General features: G+C 43.4%; 1 protein-coding gene across 13 annotated transcripts in view; it reads right to left on the reverse strand.

Moving 5' to 3' along the window:
- EPRS1 (glutamyl-prolyl-tRNA synthetase 1) overlaps positions 1–23,203 on the reverse strand; it is a 1,752,234-nt gene that overhangs the window by 1,038,073 nt on the left and 690,958 nt on the right. For 9 of the 13 annotated variants that reach the window (XM_044061548.1, XM_044061590.1, XM_044061569.1 and 6 more), the window contains 3 exons: positions 13,634–13,693; positions 13,373–13,393; positions 1,507–1,617 (listed from right to left, as the gene is read on the reverse strand). In XM_044061548.1, coding sequence (XP_043917483.1) covers positions 1,507–1,617; positions 13,373–13,393; positions 13,634–13,693 — 192 coding nt within the window. The remainder of the gene's footprint in view (positions 1–1,506; positions 1,618–13,372; positions 13,394–13,633; positions 13,694–23,203) is intronic. The other 4 variants (XM_044061601.1, XM_044061611.1, XM_044061620.1 and 1 more) reach the window with 1 other exon arrangement.

Raw genomic sequence — 23,203 nt, forward strand, 5'->3', positions numbered from 1 at the left:
ATTTGTTTTTGGGCATAGGGGCCTGTGCATGTGGTCCAAGCATCGTTTTTTTAGACATATAAGCTGGTTTTGGCCTTGGTTTTGAAGATGGCTTCAGTTTAATATACAAATCTTTAGGCTTGAAAACACCCTCAGAAGCCGGTGTCTGCTCAGCGGCTCCAGACACATCTAAGGTATAGACATCCGCGGGTTCAATACTTATCACACGGCATACCGGACTCCGAATGGGTCTCAGTAGAGGCCTGCGAATGAAAAGTAGCAGGTATCAGGGGCTGCGAAAGCGCCTCACTGAGTACCGGCGACTGGCTTAGGAGAAGCTTCGTCATCGGTTTTGGATCTCGACGGTCTGTCTCTGTCTTTTTCTTTACGTTTTTTGTGAATTGCAGTAGTCGGATTGCTAACCAATGACATTTCAGGATAGTTAAATCTTGAGCCAAAATATTTAGATGCAAAAATATACAGACGCTTAGTGCGTTGGTTAAATTTAGCACAAAACCGACAGCAAGGCACGCTGTGGTTAGGGCCTAGGCAAGGAATACAGTACAAATGAAAATCCTTATGAGGTATTTGCTTCCCACAAGTAATACAATTATTAACTTTTACTGACATCGGTAAGGAGCAAGAAAGTTTCCCCAACAGGGTACTTAGCTTTAGGTTGAAGACTTTGGTTCTGAAATTCGAAAACAAAAATTTCAAGAGTCGGCAGACCGGCATTTGCGAACTGCTTCTGCTTCGGGCACCGCACAGCAAGAAAGACTGATGAAAATGGCATCGGCTGCATGTTTTATACCCCTGACGACCTGACGTCATGGAAGAAGGGACAGCAACCGACACAGGACCCAAGACTTTGTTAATCAGGCCGACTGAGGGCAGCCTGCCCGCAGATTACCCAAATGTAATGACTGCAACAGTGAAACACGAAGAACATTTTGTCAACCACACTGATATGCTACGCCACACACCCACACCCATGAGACATAGATGACCAAAGAGATGTCATACAATCTGGTGTCATGAACGAATCTTAAAAGAAATACAACCATAACATTATTGTAATTCAATGTCAGTTATGCTCAGAAAACTGTCTTTAAACTGCAAGGCAAGAAGGCAATATCACAGGCAATCGATGCTAAAGTCCAACAAGGGTTCACTGAGAAGAAAACTTACTATTAAGTTAAGCGAAAGTGTTAAATCCACATCTGTATGTAAAATTAGATAGTAAGATCTTCTCAAAAAGATGCAAAAATACCACTACAGCAAGGCAGGTAAACTGTCATACCAGGCTTACAGCAAATGCTCCCCCTAATGATGTTACACAAGATCGTTTCATGCATATGCAGTGATGTTTGTGAATTTAACTGACTAAACAACCAACAACTTTGAAGTATGTGGCAGATTTGTTAAAAGTTAATTTAAAAAGTCAAATGCTGAGTCCACAATCTTTTTAAATGAGTCTGTTTTTTCCAGACATGTGAATATACCTATAAGGATGAGCATGACTTTTACCTTGGGATGCTTTGCCACATGCTTTTCTTCCTCTTGTGCTTCAGGAACATTAACTACAACAGCTTCATCCTGCAGCAAGGCTGTGAAGCGAGGAGCTACAGGGTCGATGACCTGGAAAGCAAATAAAATTGCATTACTTGGATTAGAAACCTCAGCAGCAAAATACAAAAAGAAATAGCCAGAAGTCACAACTGAGAAAATGGGAAGAATACAGCCTGTTTTTGTCCACCACTATGTGGTAACAACAACAACTCCAGAATCATGTTTCTAGTTATATACCTCCGCAGAGTTCCATATAAACGCCCACGGACTCACTTCCCCTTGTCTGAGAAATGCGCATTAACAGCAGTGCTCAATGTACTCAAAAAATATCTTCACATTGGCTACTTACACAGTAAAAAGTCAATGAAAAGTCCATTCTCACTTAAAAAGCAAAGAAAGTACAGTTGTGTACACTTACCACAAATGTAGATGTTCGAGTGTATTCACTGTTGCAGTCATCACACTTGGGTTAACTGCCTGTAGGTAGCCCTCAGTCGGCGCGAATACTAGAGTCTTGGGATTTCTGCGTCAGATGCTGTCACCTCTAACATGACGCCAGGTCGTCAGGGGTATAAAACATGCAGCAGATGCCATTACATCAGTTTTTCTTGCCCCAGATGTCAGGAGCCCCCAAAATAGGAAGCTATTACATGGTGTGGAATACCTCCAGTAAAAAGTAAATACCATAGCCATAAGATATGGCCAAAAAGAGGATAGGTAGAAAGAATAGAAGAGTCGGGGCAGGAGGGAGGGTAACCAGGACTGCAACAGTGAATACACTTGAACATCTACATTTATGGTAAGTGTACACAACTGTACTATGTTCTTCGTGTTTCACTGTTGCAGTCATCACACTTGAGTTGATTCTCAAAGCTGAGGAAGGGTGGAGGCAGTCAAGTAATAGTAGGGCTGGCAAGCAGGCCTTGTAAGACTGCCGTGGTAAATCCAGCTCTAGATTTAGAAAAGACAGGTAAGTGGTAATGCTTGGTGAAGGTGTGTACAGAACTCCAGGTTGCAGCTTCCAGAATGTCCCTGGGTAGAGTCCCCTGAGAATTGCTGTAGAGGTTGAGGTAGCCCTAGTGGAATGAGCTCTGATCCCCTGTGGGGGTTTTCCATGGTGCTTGTAGCAGAAATGGATGCAGTGTGATATCCATTTGGAAATGGTTTGCTTTGAAATGGCTTACCTTCTGCCCCTGTAGCAAAGCTGACTAGCAGCTGCTCAGATTTTCTGAAAGGCTTAGTCCTGTCAAGGTAGAACCCGAGTTGTCTGTGTACATCCAAAGAGTGCAGGATCCTTTCCCCTTTATTCTGAGGATTAGGGAAAAAGGTTGGTAAATGGATGGATTGGTTTAGAGCCACACTGGATACCACTCTGGGCATAAAAGATGGCTTAGTCCTGAGGGAAACCCTGTCAACATGGAAAATAATGAAGGGTTCCACAGCCACTGGTGCCTGTAACTTAGACACTCTTCTCGCTGAAGTGATGGCTAGAAGTAAGGCTGTTTTCCAAGAGAGGAATTTTAACTGTGCTGCAGCAGCAGGCTCAAAAGGGGGAAGCATGAACTTCTCTAGTACAAAGTTAAGGTCCCAGACAGGCTTGGGAGCTCTCCTTGGGGGTCTTAAATTGTTAGCTCCTCTCAGGAACTGTTTGACCAGAGGGTGAGAAAAGAGAGGTGGCTCAGTATTATAATGAGCTGAGATGGCAGGGGCATGAATCTTAATAGAAGAGAAGGATAGGCCTTTGTGGAGCAGCTCTGCTAGGTAATCTAGGATTTGAGGTAAGGTGGGCACGGCTGTGTCCTTTCCTTGAGACCGGCTCCAAGAACAGTATCTTTTCCATTTTTCTGAATAGGATTTCCTAGTACTAGGCCTTCTGGCCTCAAGGATGACGTCCAGCACCTGTTTGCTGAGGGTTGCTGGTGGTGTATTCAGGGAATAAACCAGGCTGCAAGGTTCAGGGTTTGCAGCTGAGGATGCAAAATCTGTCCCTCCTGCTGGGACAGCAGGAAGGGGGTCTGATGTAGGTGCCAGGGTGGCACTGCTGCCAGACTGCGTAGGAGTGGGTACCAGTGCTGGCAGGGGTAGTCCAGTGCAATAAGGATTGTCCTTGGTTTGTCCTGTTTGATGTTGAGCAGTACTTTTGAGAGGAGGAGGAGAGGCATAAATTGAGAGGATTTCTCATGTAAAAGATAGGGCATCCACTTTCCAGGCTTAGCTGTGGGGATTTCTGGTGCAAAATTTGCTCAATTGATGGTTTTGGGGGGAGGCAAAAAGGCCCACCTCTGGTATCCCTCACCTGTGGGTTAGAAGTTTGAATAAGTTGGGTTCCAGTTTCCACTCGTGTGGGTCCAGTAGATTTCTGCTCAAGTCATCTGCCAGCGAATTTTGTTTGCCTGGCAGGAACTGAGTTTGCAGGTGCACTTGGTTGCTCAAGGGTGTGTTCCACAGGGCCATGGCTAACCTGCAGAGTGAGTAGGAATTAGTTCCCCCCTGCTTGTTTATGTACCACATAACTGTGGTGTTATCTGTCTTGATCAAGAGTTGTCCATGAAGGATAAGGTATTTGAAGGCTGTCCGAGCATTCTGTACAGCTAACATTTGTTTTGACTGATATGTAGGTGAATTTCCTGGGCTCCATTTGCCCTGAATGCATTTGCCAGCCATGTGAGCCCCCCATGCATAGTCTGATGCGTCTGTTGTCAGAGTTTGTGCGGCGAGGGGTTGAATGAAAGGGAGTCCCTTGCTGTGGTTGCAAGCCTCTGCCCACCAAAGGAACTCTGCCCTTAGACAAGGGATGATGGGAATAATTGTTTCCAGGTCCTGAGAATGTTGGCACCAGAGACTTTTTAAGTACCACTGGAGTTTCCTCATATGCAGTCTTGCATATAGAATTAGTAGAATGCATGAGGCCATGAACCCTAGGGCTTGCAGTACTTTTCTTTCAGATAGCTGGGTTCTGGTGACCATTAGTTTGAAGTAGTTTGTCAAATAAACCTGCTTTTCTCGCGTAAGGAATGTCATCTGGGAAGTTGTGTTCAAGCTTGCTCCCAAGAATACAATCCTTTAGCCGGGCACCAGATGTGATTTATTTTCGTTGATAGTGTACCCCAGAGAAGTTAGAAGTCTCTTTACAAATGCCAGGTGCTGAAGCATCAATACCGGACTGTCCACCTGAATCAGGCAATCATCCAAGTATGGATAAATTTGAATTCTTCTCTGCCTGCAGTATGCAATGGCTGGAGCCAGGCACTTTGGCTTATCTACTGTGCCCATGGTATTCACAAAGGGAAGTGCAGAGAACTGATGGTGCATACAGCCTGCCCTGAAACGTAAATATTTCATGCAAGATTCCCTTATGGGGATGTGCAGATAAGCTTCTTTTAGGTCTAGGGTGACTAGCCAGGAGTCCTTGGCTAGCATAGGATGCAGCTGTTGTAGTGTAAGCATTTTGAATTTTGGGCCCACCAGGAAGGTATTGCGAATGGACTGGTCCAGGATAGGGCGCCAAGAGCCCTCTTTTCTGGGCACCAGGAACAGTCTGGAGTAGAAACCCTGCCCTCTTTGCTCTATTGGAACAGGTTGAATAACCCTGATACTGAGAAGAGAAAGTACTTGCTTTTGAGCCTCTGCCCACTGGTTTGGAGGAAGGTCTGGCAACCCGTTTGGTGTTGGCAGTGAGTGGAAGTAGAATCTGTATCCCTGGGATACAATGTTTAGGACTCATCGGTCCTTGGTAATGGACATCCAGTTTTTTGCATGCAGAGCGAGTTTTCCTCCTAGGGGTGCAAGTACTTGGGCATGGCTGGGAAGGATGATAAGACAAGTCATTGTGAATTCTTTCCATAAGGGGGTGGCTTACCACTCCCTGTTTTTAAGGGGGGAGCACTCCATTGTTTAGATCTCTGTGTACCCTGAGACTGTAACCTTGGTGGTCTGCTGCCCCTGGGTTTGGGCTGAGGAGACCTAGTAGGGACTGGAAAGGACCAGTTTTTTTTGAAGGCCAATGCCTACTGAATCTAGGTGGCTGTACCTGTAAGAAATCAGTTTGCATAGATTTAGCTTTTTCCTCCATCTTTTTAAGAACCTCTTCTGCTTTTGTGCCAAATAAACATTCCTGGTTTAACGGAGCACCTAGTAATTTTGGTTGACATGGTCTGGCAAGATTTGTTCCTTCAGCCAGGCATGCGTTCTCAGTACAGACCCAGTGACAGCAGCCCTGCAAGATGCTTCTAAGACATCAAAACCACACTGCAAAGTTTGTTTACTGACTTAGTTTGCAGAATGCATTAACTCTTGTAAATCTTTATTTTCTGCAAAATCTGGACGCAACAACATTTTTTGTTTAATTAGTTCATAATTAGTTCATAATATGCTGCTGGTACTTCAACATGTGAAACTGGCAATTTAAAGCCCCGATGGCAAGAGTTGCAGAGGTATATACCTTCTTGCCCCATCTGTCCAAAGCCCTCGAATCCCTGTCCGAAGGGGTAGGATTTTTGGCTGTAGTAGCCTTAATACCTTTAGGTCCCTGGAAAATGGTCTCTGGATCCGCAGCGGGATTTTTAGAGAGAAATTTGTGAGAGTCAGGTACCCTGAGTCAGGCTTTCTAGGAGCTGGTGGTAAAGTATCAGGAGTAAGACTGGATTCCATGAAAACATCATCTACAATATCCAGGACGTGGTATTGCTAGAGGCCTGTGCTGAGGCAAGTCTAAAAATTCCCTGAGTATCTTTTTGGACTGTGGGTACTCCTGACATTGCCAGCGGAAATGCTCTCTTAAGGTATGCAAGGTTTCATCAAAAGAAAAGTCCTCTGGAGGGGAGGCAGAGGGAATGGAATCCTCTGCATCTGAATCCTCATAAGTAGATAAGGGTATGTCCTGGTAATCAGAGGGATCAGAGTCATCGGACTCATGGTCTGTTGAATCAGAAGGGAAATTAATTATTTGTCTTTTAGAGGGGGAAGGCTGGCTTCCCCTAATTAGAGTTATAAGGTCTTCCTCCATTCTAAGCATTTGTTTCTGTGGCATGGGAGCTTGAGCATGCGCTTTAGTCATTGGTTTTCTAGGTGTAGTGCGAACTCTGGGCTTGAGAAACTCTGTTGTTTTAGTCTGAAACAAAGTAGTCAGCTTAATACGAACATCGGAAGGTCGGAATACACCCTCAGAAGCTGGTGCCTGCACAGCATCTCCGGACCCACCCAAGGTAGACATATCCGCAGGTTCCACAATCAAAGAAGCACCTCGCGGCATACCGGACTCCGAATGGGTCCTCAGCAGAGGCCTGCATATCTGTAGAAGCGGGTATCAGGGGCTGTGAAAGTGCCCGAGTACTGGTGGACTGACTACTACCTTAATGGAAGCTTCGTTGGCAGTTTTGGACCTCTGCGGTCTGTCTCTGTCTTTATCCTTATGTTTTTTTCGGAAGACTGGTAGCCGGATGGCTTACCAAAGCCATTTCAGAATACAGAGAACGAGAGCGAAAGAATTTAGCAACAAAGATAGGCCAACGACGAATAGTTTGGGCGTTAAACAGGGCACAAAACCGACAGCAAGGAACTTTGTGGTCTGGGTCTAAACAGGTGACACAGTAAGAATGAAAATCTCTGTGAGGTATTTGCTTTCCACAGGCAAGGCAACTTTTTCTGACATCAGTTAGAGCAAGAAGAAAAAAAAAAGTCTCCAATGGGGTACTTCGCTTTAGAAGACTTCAGGTTTGAAATTTCAGGTAGCGGCCGACCGGCACTTGCAAACTGCTTCTGCTTCGGGCTCCAGCGCGGCAAGAAAAGCTGATGTAATGGTGTCGGCTGCATGTTTTATACCCCTAACGACCCAACGTCATGGAAGCGGCGACAGCAAAAGACATACAAATCCCAAGACTCTGGTATTCGGGCCAACTGAGGGCTACCTGCAGGCAGATAACCCAAGTGTGATGACTGCAACAGTGAAACACGAAGGACATCCAACTATTTTAACACTTCAGATCACTATGCATCCTTACAAGTTATTTACAAACAATTGTAAAATATAACACTACAGATTACAGAAAAGAGGTAATGTGATACAGAACCTTCCTGGTCACACAACCAAAGTTATAATTCTGCCATTCAGAGAACCACTAAAATAGCAAAGCCTGTGGCACTACTGGGTGTAGCAACATAAAACAGCCTAAGGTTTGCTGAAGCTGCTTATAATTCTAAAGACTCGTACTTCTGATATACATGCTGATTCATAATACCGATCTAATTTTCATGCCACAACAGATAATATACGAACTTACATGCATCTGTATGGCTGGCTATCTGTGGGAGGTGTAAAGAAAGCAGAGTATGTGAAGAAAATTCAAACTCTTAGACAGGGAGCGAACATGGTAACTCCACAAAGACAGTCAGTGATTGTTAAGAATTAACACTAGATTGTTTATAGGTTAATGACCAGAGTGCCTTTTCTAAACCTAGCCAAGTTTTCCCAAAAAAGTAAAGATGTCCAGTATCCAAATAGGACACTGAGGGACAGGCATTTATAAGCTACCTCTATCCATAATGGACATGGGTGTACTCTGTACTGGCCCTGCTCCTTTTTGTCATCCATTTCTCTAGTGGAAGCAAACACTGATGGTTTATATGGCTGACTAAGTTTACAGATAGTCATCTAGGGGTTATCACTTACTCTCTTGCAGAGCATACACTAGCATTCTTCAAGAAGGCTTATCTCTGACTAACAAATGGTGCCAAAGCCATTGTCTTAAAAATCAATGCTAAGAAATGCATACTTGTTACCCTCTGGGAAATCAACCATTCCGGTTAATTACATACATCAATAATACACCCCTGAGGTATGTATAGAGCCCTGGGGGACTTCACTAGTGACTGTCCACTCTGTGAAGATTACCTCACTTATTTGACCTCTTGGCTCCTATCGGTGAGCCAGCTTGGCTCTCCAGCAGGTGATAAGAGAGTTTATACCTAATTTAGCAATTTTTTTTCTATAACGCCTTTGTGGAGTACTGTATCAAAAGCCTTGGCCAGGTCATGGTAAGCTGTGTGCACAGTCTTGTCCTCATTTACTGCTCTGGTGACCCTCTCACACAAGTCCACCAGATTTAAGAGGCATAACCTTCCTTTAACAAAGCCAAACTGTGATGGGTCCAGCATTTGCAGGTTACCTATGTCCTCATTTATCATAGCCATGACGATTCTTTCTATGGCTTTGTATATGAGGTTGGTCAGACTTATGAGCATGTAATTTCCTGGATCTGTGGTTATACCTTCTTTGTGCAGGGGAATGACTGTGACCATCTTCCATTCCCTGGGCACAAAATATTACTGTAGGCTCCAGATGAAAAGTGACTCAAGTGGACCAGAGAAGTCATGTTTTGGGCTATTTAGCAAGCATCCAAGGATGTTATTGGGGCCCATCCATACAGTGTTTTTGGCCTTGAAAAGTGCATTGAAGACCCGTTTGTGGTGTGATGTTTCCTATGGACTATCGGGGGGAAGCGAGGAGAGAAATTTGAGCTGAACCTTTCAGCTAAAAGGTTGGCAATGGTTTCTGGTTTAATGTGGGTGATGCAGTTTACAGCAAGTTCTGCAAATTGTTGCACATTTCCCTTGAGGTTACAGACATAGCTGTAAAAAGTTTTGTGGTTGTTCTTTGCCTGAGAAGCTATGTTTACTTCAAATTTAGGCTTTAGAGTCTTAATTAACCCTCTTAGCTGCCTATTTATATTGGTCAGGGGGCTTTTTAGTATGTTGGGCTTTGTTCATCCTACGCTTGGCCAAGATTTTGTTTTCTTCTGTTGTACAACCATTTGATATTGTGATTGCACCAGCGTGGCTTGTCTTTTGAGTTTGCCTTATTGAGTGGGCTCAGCTTGTCTCTATACAGCTATCGATATCACTGTACAGGAATTTTGGAAATAGCTCAGCATATGCAATAGTGTTTACTGGGTTTCGGGGTGCCTGGAATTTAGCCAAGGTATCACTTAGAGAGAGGTTAGCCTCAGAATAGTCCCTAAAGGTTTTTGGTTTTGTTAGGTCCCCGGAATTAATTTTTATTTCAATCAATACTGCCTTACAGTCAGATCTGATCAGCAAGGGCATTACATTGAGTGAAGAACATTGCTCCTCCATGTTCGTGAGTATAAGGTCAAGGATGTTTGTACCCCTGGTAGAAGAACGATCCAACTGTTCCAGGATGTTGGTATTAAAGTTTAGGAATTGCTGGGCTTGTGCATTAAAAGTGGTGTAGGATTCCCAGTCTATAAAGAGGTAGTTGAGGGTCTCCATGCGGATCATATAGAACGGTGACAGACTCTAGCACCAAAATAGTTAGTATGAGTTTCCTGGGACATGGAGGGGGGACCTACAGGTTGCAAAAATATGGTACAGGACTCTGTTTATGGTGAGTTGCACATGCATTAGCTCCAGTGGGTCATACCACCAACTAATCTGGCTGTGAGGTTGCTTTTAATATAGACCAGGACTCCACCACCTTTAGTTCCCTCCTATGCAATAGTTGGTCTAAATGTGTGAAAGGGCTTATAACCTTACATTGCCGGGGTACTCTCTGCGACTTTAAACCATGTCTCTCTTACTATACAGATGTCTACATTCTCGAGGGACGGGTAGGGAGTGGAGTTTCTTAAGACTTCTAGCACTGAGCACTACCATCTTTTGATATTCCTTTGTGGGTTCAGTTAAGTCAAGGGGTTTATCAGTTTGGCATGCCTACAAAAGGCAGTATGAGGATGGAAAAGGTCTTTGCCAACATCCGAAAGCCTAGAAGGGACAAGTGCAGACCATCCCTGGCAAAGCAGCATAGCTTGTCAGACATGTCCTCCCAGGCCATCAAATATTGCACCCCCTTGGATTTAATTAACATCAGAAGCTAAGCCAGTTATTAAAATCAATCATTTTCTGTTGGTAATGCAGCATCATCCTTGGAGAAGGTAGTATGCTGCTTAATGTTAGGTTCATATCTACCTGAAACACATCAGCAAGCTCGACCATGCCTCGCTGCATATAGTGAAGGGAGGCAAGTCTCAGGTCATTAACACCCTCGTGGAATATGACAGTCATATTCATACCTGTGGTTCAATAACCTGAGTGCCTGTGAGACGTGACGGATCCTAGCCCCTGGAAAGGCAGCAAACAGCGACTCTCTCATTACTCAGTCTGGTGAAGGGACATCGATGTGCCTCACTATAAAATCACCAATGAACAGGAAACTTGGCTGTGATCTGGTTAGCCTTACGAGCTTAGCAGTGGAGGCACTGGATACAGTATTACTACTATGTGTAGCTGTGTGTGGTGTTTTAACAGTGTTTACATGATGCCTGGGGACCCTTTTTTAATTGTGCTATTCAGGAGGTCTTAGTATTTTAGGAAGGTTACCTGTACAAGCCTCAGCATAAGCAGCTTTATGTGTAGGTTCTTTGCTCTGTGCAGTAGGTGTGGTGCAAGTGTCACTGACAATCGCTACAGGATTAACTTTGGTTGTATGAGAGTTTTGCCTCCAGCATTAAAAGTGTATTTATACCCCTCGCATATCTTATCTGTTTTCTTAAGAATAAATGGATTGTCAGCGTAAGCAGACACGCAACTGAGCACAAATGATTAAACCAACAAAGCCATAATCTAGTTTTGAGTTGATGCATAAGCATTCATTAAAAACATACACATGTAGATATGTATGGATTTATACAACTAAAACACTTGTGCAAAAAAAAAAAAAAAAAGCTATATTAGCTCTTTATACAAAATTTAATTTTAAAGAATGGAAATCTATGGGCAAAAAAATAACTCATACTATTTCCCATTTTCAGATTGTGACTTGGCTTAAAAAAGTGACTAATAACCCTCAAACAAAAATAGTAGCTATGACCCCCCAAAAAAATAAATAAATAAACACTGCACAAGAGGCAATGGAAATCTTCAGAAAATAGAGCAAGCCAAACATAAAACAGTCAATTGTTCATTCATTCTCCAAATTAATTGCTTACTCTAATTCAGGATCACATGGGAGCCAGTGCGTATCCCAGTACACAATGGACACAAGATAGACATTTTACCTCAGACTGGGGTGCCATGCTATCACATCAAGTCAATTAATAAGCCTACTATAATTAAATGTAAAAAAAAGTATGTCAACAAAGAAACTAAAATGACAGTACAAGTTCTACAGCTTTCCAGCACAAAAACAGCACTACAACTATCAACAGAATTAAAGCACTATAAATGCCATTTGCTTATTTCTCCACCTGCTCTGCAATCATCTGTCAACCTATCAAGCTCCAAGGAAGCTACAGTAAATATGCAGCACCTCCTAAAATAGCATGCCTAATACATATTCCAGCTGGCTGAATCACTTAAGATAAGATGTCAACATATTCCAGGAGCTTGGCTCCTTCTTTGGGGGGGTATTGGCATTGACACCAGTGCAGTCCTCAACATGTCCATTCTGGGGAAGAAGGTGAGACAAAAACAATACCACAAGTACCCTCTAACAGCAGCATGCAAAATGAGATGCAGCACATGGAAGGAGGACAAGAAATGCTTAAAATATCATGGCCACTTCTAAAATTAAATGAAAAAGCTAGCAAAGTAACATGACATGAGGAAACATCCTAAGAATGGATGCACCTGAGGGATTTCTACTTCTGTCATGTTGCACACCCATCTCATATAAGATGAAAACATTCACCCTCCCATACATACATACATACACTTGAGCACAATGACAAAAATCACATGATCAGTATTACAGATAATATGCAAAAAACATGCTTTAATCCACCACATATGCTCACGATCAGAGATGTCAGTTGCCAGTACCCTAAATGGTTCAACTGCTTACTCCTCCTTCCAAGGACAGTAGTGTAACAGATGCCCTAAACACTTCAGCAACATTCAAGCAGCCCACAATAACCTCTAATGAAAGTAACCTCTGCATTAAGTGCTATGAGATACTGCAGATTCCACAATTCATAACAGTAATCTTAGATTACAGTTAAAATTATTCCACCCACTACATACCATAATGTATTAGTTCTTAGCACACTCCACCAGATTTCCACTGCCATAATTAAAATAATTACATGCACATATGGGAATTAAAAACAAAACAAAAAAAGGGGTGGACTGCAGACAGAATGATGAACACATGGCAGAAATTATAAAACAAGATGGCAAATCATGGTGTGCACAAATCTCAAATCTAAGAGTGGCAATTAATGTAGCTACCTGCAAGCATGAGTAACAGTCATTCTGCAGCGCTTACAAAAGGCTACCCAAAAGGTCTCGTATCAAAAGGCAACTTTGTAGCATGAACAAAGTTTCAATCAAAGGTAAACAAAGGGCAAGTCAATGCATCCCAAAGCAGTACTTCTTAGCTTGCCCGGTAATTAATGTACTGCCAGCTTAATTTAACATTTTAATTTTTAACCCACTCTCAAAGATTTGATAAGTGTTTCACCTTAAATGGATCCAAAATTAAGAGTACTGAGACAGATGCACTATTCCATTAACCAACATTCAAAAAACATATTCAAGTTGCACATTTTATAGGATGGCTACCACAAATCAGATGCCAGACAGAAAACTGCTAATAGAAAAACACTACAGTTACAACCACATAAGAAACGGAATAATGCATTTAAAATCAAATGCTGCATCTCACATTAAAAAAAAAAAAAAACAGCACTGCTTATGGCACAAAGTTGCAGGAAAAAAATATTCAGCTTCAGTGTTTTAAAAATGAATAAACAATAGATCTACCGCAAACTCCTATACATATTACAGGGCATGAAAAACATTAAAATACTACCTTCTTGCAGATAGCTCGCAGCTTGGAAGCAGAAAATGAAATGCAAAATTTTGATTTTAAATGGCCAAAAGTAACAATCAGATTTCAGTTTTTAATGTAGAAAACATTCCATTTTCCTTAAATAACTATACAGGTGAGAAATTATGCAATTTTCAAGCCTCCAGAGTTATTTCCTGTAACATACAAACCAAGAGCTTGTAACAACTCCTTCCATTTAATAAGACAACCAGCAAGAAAGACAAAGCATTAGAAAAAAAGTACCTTTTTGTTAAATGCCCAGATCTTGTCCCATTCCATGTTCACAACAGACCTAGAGCCTCCCTGCAAACAAAATAACAGAAGCATTACATTATCCAGCAGATACCTTTTAAGTATGCTATTGAAACTGAACTGCATAAAGTATCAATAATGATGAAAAATAACAGAAATGGCAAGTAGATATTTTTACTGGATAATCTTTGAGCAGGGCCACTTAAGTAGGTGAAAAGAGACGAGTACTCAAAAATTAACAGATGATTTGGAATGGTGCCTCTTCTGTGGGTAAAACACTTGTGCACAGTTTTCTTAAAAACTTAAGCTCCTACATTCAATGGCAGATATCTCCTTTTGACCCACGCACAATGCCTCTTTGCCAGAGGCAAGGGGGTAAACAATCCTTCTAGCCATCCATTTAAACAGTTGTACCTACATGAACATATATTGGCTGACAAAATTATGCAACTGTATTTGAATCTTTTGGTATACATCTTGTACCTGTGACTACAACACAGACCACCAACGTATGAACAACAGACTTGGATAGGAGGAGCAGGCTCTGGGCATCTACCTCTTCTAGGGGCATGTCACCCAATCACAGCTAATTTTAACTGAGTGAAGGAGAACAGATGGCCTCCCAGAAATGGAGAAAAATGTATGAACTAATAACCAACAGCAATCATCACTTTCTTATCACATGATCCAAATTAAAGTTAAATCAGTCTCTTTTGAGTTTCCCTTAAGAATATGAAGAGGAGTGTGTGTGTGTGTGTGTGTGTGTGTGTGTGTGTGTGTGTGTGTGTGTGTGTGTGTGTGTGTGTGTGTGTGTGTTGGGGGGGGGGCATGCACAATCACTAATGACTATTTTCTTCCTGGCTGAGAGGGTACCTACCTCCACTCCCTATAACAGGCTGCCTGCGCTGACCACTGCCTCCTCTGAAAGGTTGCTTCTTTTTAAAGACCCTTCTTTGTGTGAACCACCTGCCTTTGACTGCTTATGGTAGAAGGGCCACTGCTTGTTCTTGTTTTACCACAACTGAATTTCGTTATGCAACTCACTACTTGGTCAATTTCTACTGCACTTCAGTTTATTGGAGTAAATTATTTTCACAGATTATTAACACTAATCTTTTCTTCTATCTTAAGTATTTCCTGTAGAGATCAAAACAATTCCTTGTTTAAGGGACATTATGCAACTGCCTCATTTACATCCTTGGTTAATGGCTGAATCCTTAACCAAGCATACATACACAATACAGTACCTGTGGTTATACCTACTACAGGATTCAACACAACACATCATAACACATTTTCCAAACTGAAAATAGCCTGTTAGATTACCACTTTCTCTCATTTCAAAGTTTTACCAGAATATCTGTTTCCCCATGTCATCTACCTGTCTAATGATGCTCCATGGTGCCTAGTTTGATAAAGTCTATAATACCAAAACAACAGAGATGCCCAAAATTATTCAATGCCTCACCTTCTTTATCAATGGAGTATAGTGAAGTTGCACTATCCTCTAACAGCTGCATCTAAACAAATCAAACTGTATTCCACTACTAGGATTTTTAGAGTTCATTACTACCAACTCCTCTGGATTCTCCAGAATCTATCTAGGGTTCATAGGGCAAGTGGCTGAGAACCAAGTTCAAGGGATTTGCCAAGGAATGGACTTTAACACAGGAGTTGCAGTTCATCCATCCCCAAGCATTCTAAATACCTCTTAATAGCACTGAAGAATTCCTCAGTTTGTTTGTCTTTTCGGCTTTTCCCGGTTAGGGGTCGCCACAGTGGAACTCTGGTCCGCTAATGACTGGCAGTAGATTTTTATGGTGCCGAGTTGCCAGCCCGACGCCCAACCTTCAGCGAATGTATGCCCATTCACGGATGTCTTTCGAACGCCACTCGACCATGGGGAGGACGTGCAGACTCCACACAGAAGGCACTCGAGCAGGAGAACCTCTTGCTGTGAGGCAACAACGCTACCGCTGCACCACCACGGCTTACACTGAAGAATTCCTCAGTGTCAAGTGTAAAGCATTTCTTAATCTAGTTCAAAGCTTTACCAAATGATGCACCTTCAAGAGGGGAGCCCAAAGAGGTGATGGTTTCATCACCACCTGTATCATATCCCGAAGGTGGTAAGTGGCCAAAATGGCCCAGGTTTTTCTGTAAATCTGACATCTTAGGGAGTAGGAAGTCCCTTTTTTCTAGGCTGGTAGTGTCACCTCAGAGGTAGGAAGTAAGCACCACCAGAAGTGGGTGACTCTCTGGCACATGGCAACATACTCTTAGAAGAGCTTCTTATAGTCAAATCAGGTATTTGCCAGGGAAGCTGTCAGAAGGGAGTGTGTCAATATTCAGATATCCTGCACAGACAAAAAGGCATTCTTTGGTTATTCCCTAAATTCTCCAAGAGCGTTAGTAGTCATCACACTACAGAATTTCTACAATATAAATAGGTTAATCCTCTGAAAAGAACTAGCCCTGTGTCATGTTAAGCATCTAAAGGTGGCTGACACAAAACAAATGACCTAAAACCAGAATCAGCCTATTTATAAATGAAATAAGACCTTGACTAGAAAAGGATCAATTAAATCACACCATCTCCTTTTTGGAAGTGCTAAAACAGGCAGAGAAAAAAACAACTACTGCCAGTGAAAGTTGGCAGAGGTAGTTTTAACTTAATTTAGCCAGCACCTTCAGGCTTCTGCAGGATTTGTGAAGTCCCCAGTGCCTCATATTCCTTGCCTGCAGGGTCCTTCCTTAACCACCAATCTTTTAGGCTGTTTCATTTTTAAAGACTATGTTCCCTTGCATGCGACTGCTTAATCCTAAAGCTATTGGTCAACAGCACTGTTGATGGAGTGGGACATAAGACTTCTTGCCAGCTCCAAAAGTGTCTCTTGCTCCAAGGAGGCCCAAAGGCAATGGGCACCCCAAAGTAAGGTCAAGGCAGTTCAGTACACATGGGAGAAAACCTGGTGCCCCCCCCCCCAACAAATGCACTGCAGTTGGTAGTCTTCAACTGCAATATATCTTATGTATGTACACTTGTTTTCTTTTGTTCTGGACATTGTGGACCTCTAAAAAGTCTACACAACACTGGAGACCATAAATGATGCAAGTTCAATTCCTAGCTGAGGTGCCTTCAGTGTGGAGTTTGCATGTGTTCTCTAAGTCAACATAAGATTTTGCCAAGTGCTACACTTTCCTTCAAGATCTTCAAGACCTGCTACGGGTGAACTGAACCCCCTTCTCCATTTGCCTGCAAGTGCATGCATCCATTGCACAATGGACTAGCAACCTATCAAGTATGAGTTTCACTTCCTTGTCCCCAATGAGTGCTTGGATAGTCTCCCAGAAGTAGCACAACCCTGAGTTAGACAAATCTAATAACAGCCAATGAATGAATGAATTAAATTAAAAAGGTCTTATTTTTTGAATGCAAAAAAACAGGTCTATGTTCAGCTACCAAATGCTAGAAAACCACAACTGCAAAACAGTATAATTCACAATCAATGAACAATGGCAATGTAATAAAACACTGAATAGCCACAGTTGGCCAACATTGCACACAACCAACCAAGGTGGGGGGCTGCACCCTCCACACCCCCCAACTATATATACCAACTCTGAGATCGCACTACAGTGGCGAATAGGGCAATCTGAAAAGGTTTCACTTACTTTATACATTGCATTACTTCATAGTTGTTGGCCAACTATGGCCATTCGATGCACTTTTTTTTATGTTCTCATTGTTCGATTATTGTCCCTTTTGCTCTTTTACATTCGTTATTTCACGGTTCATGTTTTTCAGATGAGGTAGCCGACCGTGGACCCAAAAAAAAAAAAATAGTAAAATTTCAATAACAAGTCACTTAAAGAAAAAACTTCCAAATGGGTGCTTGCAGTGTTCTCAGGAAGTCAAACAGAGTGGACTGTGACAAACTGGGCTTGCAACTGACCACAGTATGATGGTAAGTGGGTGTCATCATCAATGCTGCCGTCTCCTTGTGAAAGACAAGACATAGCCTCTAAATCACTTATCTGCCTGAAGCTCCAAGAAACACTTTATAGACTTTATCAACACTGGATACAGCATTTGCAAACAAATTTTAAAATGGCTCAAGAGACAGATGGGTAATTCTGTATCATAACAGAATTTCCACCCCTATATACCCCACAACCCCTCTCCACCAATCAAATGTCCTCCTGAACAGCTCCATGGACTCTCATGTCCACTCAACTACTGCCCCTCATTCTACAGGTCCGCGACTCTCTCTATGAAGTACTTCTTAACCAGGGAGCTCCAATGTACTACCTGTGCCACTTCTTTCCCATCTTCCCTGATTTAAACAACCCCCTTCACCTCTTTCTGACATGATCTTGAGCACCCTTATGCCCCCTCCATCTCATTACATCTCTAATGAAGCAAGCTCGACCTCTTTTAATCCCTGGACATATCACTTCCCCTTCACACCGTGCACTCTTGTGAAGGATTTCTTCAACTCCTTCCATTAGTCTCTCTCTCTCTCTCTCCCTCTTTATGGGCTCCAAAACTGCACACAGTCCTCAAGATCTGGCCTAACAAAGGCCTGGAAGAGCAACAGCATTATGGATTTGCTTTGGGAATCTTGGTGGATACACCCCAGCATACAGCCTCCTTCTGTCACTGTCTCCTGGTGATGTAGCTCAGGTGTAAGCATGACTGCCAGCATCTTCTCCTGCTCTGGTAAGTGGTCACACCAGGGTTGCTAGGACCCAGATGGAGTACTTCACATTTGTCTGCAATGAACTTTAAGTCACCTTCCAGCCCACCTAGTCAGCCTTTGGAAATTCTTGTTTAATTTCTAACCCTTTATCCACTCCTGCACCAATTCTTGACATCAATAAAGAAACTGGTGCTGTTCTCTACTCCTCAGATATTCTGAAATGAACATACTGAGGAATAACTAAACAGAGGCTGATGCTGCTGGTACGCCACTTGTCATGGGTTCATAGGTAAGTACTAGGCTAGCTGTCCTTGCAGGTCATTTTAAGCCTAGCCAATTTTCCTTTTTTGTGCCCAAAATAACCTATGCCATTTGCAACCATCAACAGCGAGGAAACAGTCCAAAAACACCACAAGATAACCAAAAAACTGGACTGAAGCAAGGACACGTAAAATACTCCACTCTTTATTGGCTCCACCAGAAAACAAGCAGTTTTAACGCTCACAATGAATTAAATGCGTTTTCGTCAGAGAACCTCCCAGACTTCATCAGAAAAATCTTGCCTTCTTGCTGAGGTAATGGCTACCAGGAATACATTTTTTCCAAGACAGGAATTCCATATCGCAAGTGGCAGAATGACAAGTCAGAGTTTGTAGGACTGGAGTCAAATTCCAAGGTTCGATGGGGTCTTTGAAGGGCGGTTAATATGCATGACTCCTTTCAAAAAGGTTTTACAAAGACAGTGGGACATCAAAGAGAAGTCTTGAAAACCATTATGGAAATTTGAGATAGCTGCTAAATGGACTTGAATGGTAGAAGCTGACAGTCCCGAATGGAGTTGTTGTTGAGTTTACGTGCCGAGTTACCAGCCCTGATGCACAACCTTCAACTAAGGTATGCCCATTCACGCATGTCTCCACGCAGAAGACGCTCTAGCTGAGAATCGAACCGGACAGTGTCTTACTGTGAGGCGACAACGCTACCGCAGCACCACCACAGCGGGTTTTAAAGTTAATAAATACTCCAACACTGAATTAACCAGAGTGGAGAAAGGGTCCAGTTCTTTTTCTCAAGACCAAAGGACAAACCTATTCCATTTACTATAATACATTTTTCTGGTGGAGGGTTTATGAGAAGCCAGAAGTATTTTACAGACAAAAGATAAATTATTATGCCTGGCAATTACTGGAAGTGGAGGTACCAAGCTGTCGGCTAGAGGCTCGGTAGGTTTAGGTGGATCAATCCTTGAGGGTGCAGCAGTAGTCCAAGAGTCCATGGTTGGTGAAACAGGTGAGGATAAAGGAAAGGGAACCAGACTTGTCGGAGCAATGAGGATCACTTTGCTTCTTAACCAAAGTGCTTTCTTTAGAAATTGTGGAATCGGAGGGAAAGCATGAAGCAGCCCCAGGGGCCAATCGTGTGCTGGAGCATCCCTCGGGGACTCCCCCTGAGGAAGGAATAGGGCAAAGCAGCTGCTGCATTTCTGGTTGAAGGGAGAGGCAAATTCATTGCAGCTAGGCTGAACCCAGCAGTGGAAAATCTGTCTCTACTTCTGGTTTGAGGGACCATTCCTGAGGCAGGAGAATGCCTCTGCTCAGTTTGTCCATAATCATGTTGAAATTCCCAGGAATGTGCACTGCTATCAGAAAACGGTTGGAAGCTATCACCCATTGCCAAACTCTCATGGCTTCCCGACACAAGGGGTTTGATCTGGTTTCCCCCTGTATGTTGATGCACCAGACGACTGACATGTTGTCCGACTGGAGAGCAATTGTTCTGGACGGATTGAAATGCTAGCAACAGAAAGCCCCTTGAAACTTCTTGAACCACATCTTTCTACTCCTCTGATTCCTAGAGTATGATTGTTGGGAGGGGGGGGTGTAAAAACGTACGCCAACGGCAGAAAGGGTCTTACCGTCCTTCTCACACCTGGTTAGCGTGTCCTTAACTTTTGGCCCAAAAAGAGAGGAAGCGTCAACTGGTGCATTGACAAAGGAAGACTTAAATTGGTCCGCAAAATCACACAAGTGCATCCAGGCGCGACGTCTCATAACACCTGCTGCTCTGGCCACCCCATTCGGTTGTGTGTGCAATCAACCGCATGGACGAATTAGAAATGGACTCCAGGGTAGCAAACTGCGAAGCACCTTTGTCACGTACCTCATCAGACACTGCTCCTGTTAAGGATTCATGATCAGGTCTCTCTGGAGGCGGGTGAAATGTGCCAAATAGTTCAATAACCGTATGGCAAAGGTCGTTGAGGTGTAAACTCATTTCCCTAGTCTGTCCATCGGCAGAGACTCCGTGTTTGGAGGATGGACAGCAGGACTCTCCTCTAAGAGTTCTTTCCTTGTTGCTGCCGCCACCACCATAGCATCCACTGCCAAGCCTTTGCACCAATGGGGTTGATCCTCTGGGGGTGATACTATTTTGTCCAGTACCCGGGGTGACAGGCGCCTTCCAGGTGCACTGTACGATGAGCTTAACTAGCTCGTCCACAGACGGGGACACCCAGGAAGTACAGGGTCAAGCACAGAACACCTGCAAGAATACAGATTTCTCAGAGGAAGGGTTGGTGGTCTTTCAATCATCTCTCTGTTTCAGGATCTCCAATACATCTCCAAAGGAGATATCTTCAGGGGGTGACAGTGGGGGACCCTTCCCCCTCATCGTAATCTGCATCTTCCCTGAGAGATTCCTCAGGGAAATCAATGTGCTTCGTCTTGCACAGTCCCTTACAGGGTTGCTCCTCAGGGGGAACGTCTGAAGCGGACTCCGTAGAGAGGGTACCCCCTGCAGTAGGGTATCTTGCTGCTCCCACATTTGATGTCTTGGTGTAATGGACTGTGTCAGCTCTGGCCTAGAGGATAAGTATAGGTGACATTCCAGCACTGAAGGGGTCAGCTGTGAGCCCGATTAGGCGTGTGCCCTCTCCATAACCTGGAAGGCAGGCCTGCCTGAAGAGGGATGGGAGCCTGGAGGGATGAGAGCATGGAAGCAAGGACAACCTCGGAACTGGGGTCACATCCCACTCCAATGAGCCCGCCTCCAGGAGAGGAGCCGCAGTCAGAGCAACTGTAGACAGTGCCGTAGAAAAAAAAATGGCGCCATACTAAGGATCATGGTGCCGACAGACCAGTCATGGTCTCAAGGGTGAATCGGCTCTGACTGAGCTGAGGTCCACAGGATAAAATCCGGAGCCACTGTAAGATCTACCAGTGGAACTGAGGAAGCTGGCACCAGGATAGACATCGGTATCGAGGGCTCCAACACCTGCAGAGAGATTGAAGGAGGAACATAGGTGGGAGTCTGTGGAGAAAACCTGTCAGTTCCGGGTGGGAGGGAGGTCCTAGATGGAGCTGGGATGCTTCTGGCTGCTAGGAGCTGATCCAAAAGTCTCACTACATCGAACTCCGAAAGGCTCCTGGTGGAATGGGTTGACATCCCCACTGGAGATTCAGTCGGTCAAGGAATTGACTCAGTTGATGTCCAGCAAAGGAGTCAATTGATGGGGAATATCGGGTCCTGGCCAGTGTCTCGACCTTTGGCACCGTGGTTGTAAAATCAGATGATGAGGGGGGGGTAAGTGACCGATTTTTAAGGAAAGACTATTGCTGGTGCCGAGAGGGTCTGTGGTACCTTTGGAGGTGTTGGTACCATTGAAGAAGTAGTAAATGTAGTTGGTTCCATACACAAGGATGGCGCCGTAGGTGGATTTTTGGACACCGGTGCCGTAGTCGGAGTAAAAGTCATTTTCATGAGTTTCTGTTTCGGTTCCATATGAACCTGGGCCTCAACAGTTTTAGATTTGTTGGGTTTGAGGAGACAAAGGCAAAGAGGGGCTCCTTTGCTTTGACTCTCTAGGAGAGCTTGACACCTCTGCCTCAGATTAAGCCTCCGAAAAAGGGGTTTTCAAGAGACCCTTTAAAATCAATTTATTTTTACGTTTAGCCAAGGTGGGGGCACTAAAGCCCTTACAAAGCTCGCAAGGTGGTTGACTCTTCAAGTGCACAACTCCGAGACAATAAACACAGGACATATGTCCGTCAGAATTTGGCATTTTCCTGCCACATTTATCACACTGCTTAAACCCTGTAGTGCCCTTTTTATCAGACATTATAGAAAGACGTTCTTAGCAAACAGCAAAATATCAACAAAAATATTAGCAAAATAGACAGCAGTTTTAAAGGAGTATCTACCACAAATAATATGCTGAAGCACACTCAACAGTAAGCAAAGTACACATGTCAAAGGGGCAAAAAAACCGAGGTTTTTTTTTTTTTTTTGTTACCAACACTGGTAAAGAAGGGTAGGAGAATACCAGCAATGGTATTAAAAAATGCCAAAGGGTAGAAGAGAGGGGCCTGTACCATTGATGGTATGAAGGAATTCCAAAGGTAAAGGTATAAAAGGGGAAGAAATTCACTCACACAGTAAATAAACTATCGCTAACTATAGACGACTAAGTTTAAGAACTAAAGATAATTTTTGACTGAAAAGGTTGAAGTATTTTTAAATAAAACGAAGCACTTAGCTCGAGAGCTGGCCTGACACGTCTTGAACTCTATGCGGCAAGCAAGATCTGGGGAAATAAGGAGAAGGGCACTGTGGGTATTCTTAGCTTGAGAGTTTTTGGCCGGCGCGAGTTTGTATATCGGCCAAGTCGGTTCCAAGGACGGAACTGAAACCTATTCATCATGGATGAATGAAGATAACAACATCAGATCAATGCTTTCCATGCAGTACCTCTACTTTGTATGTATATATGTGTTTATCCAGCTTTGTTGAGCCTGGTCAGGTTTTCACCATCTTTCTTCCTTCTGTTACATACTTAAAGAAACCTTTATCCCTTCCCTCT

Source organism: Protopterus annectens, chromosome 1.part0 (assembly GCF_019279795.1).
Source record: "Protopterus annectens isolate FY-2018-M chromosome 1.part0, PAN1.0, whole genome shotgun sequence".
In the NCBI taxonomy this organism is placed as follows: domain Eukaryota; kingdom Metazoa; phylum Chordata; order Ceratodontiformes; family Protopteridae; genus Protopterus; species Protopterus annectens.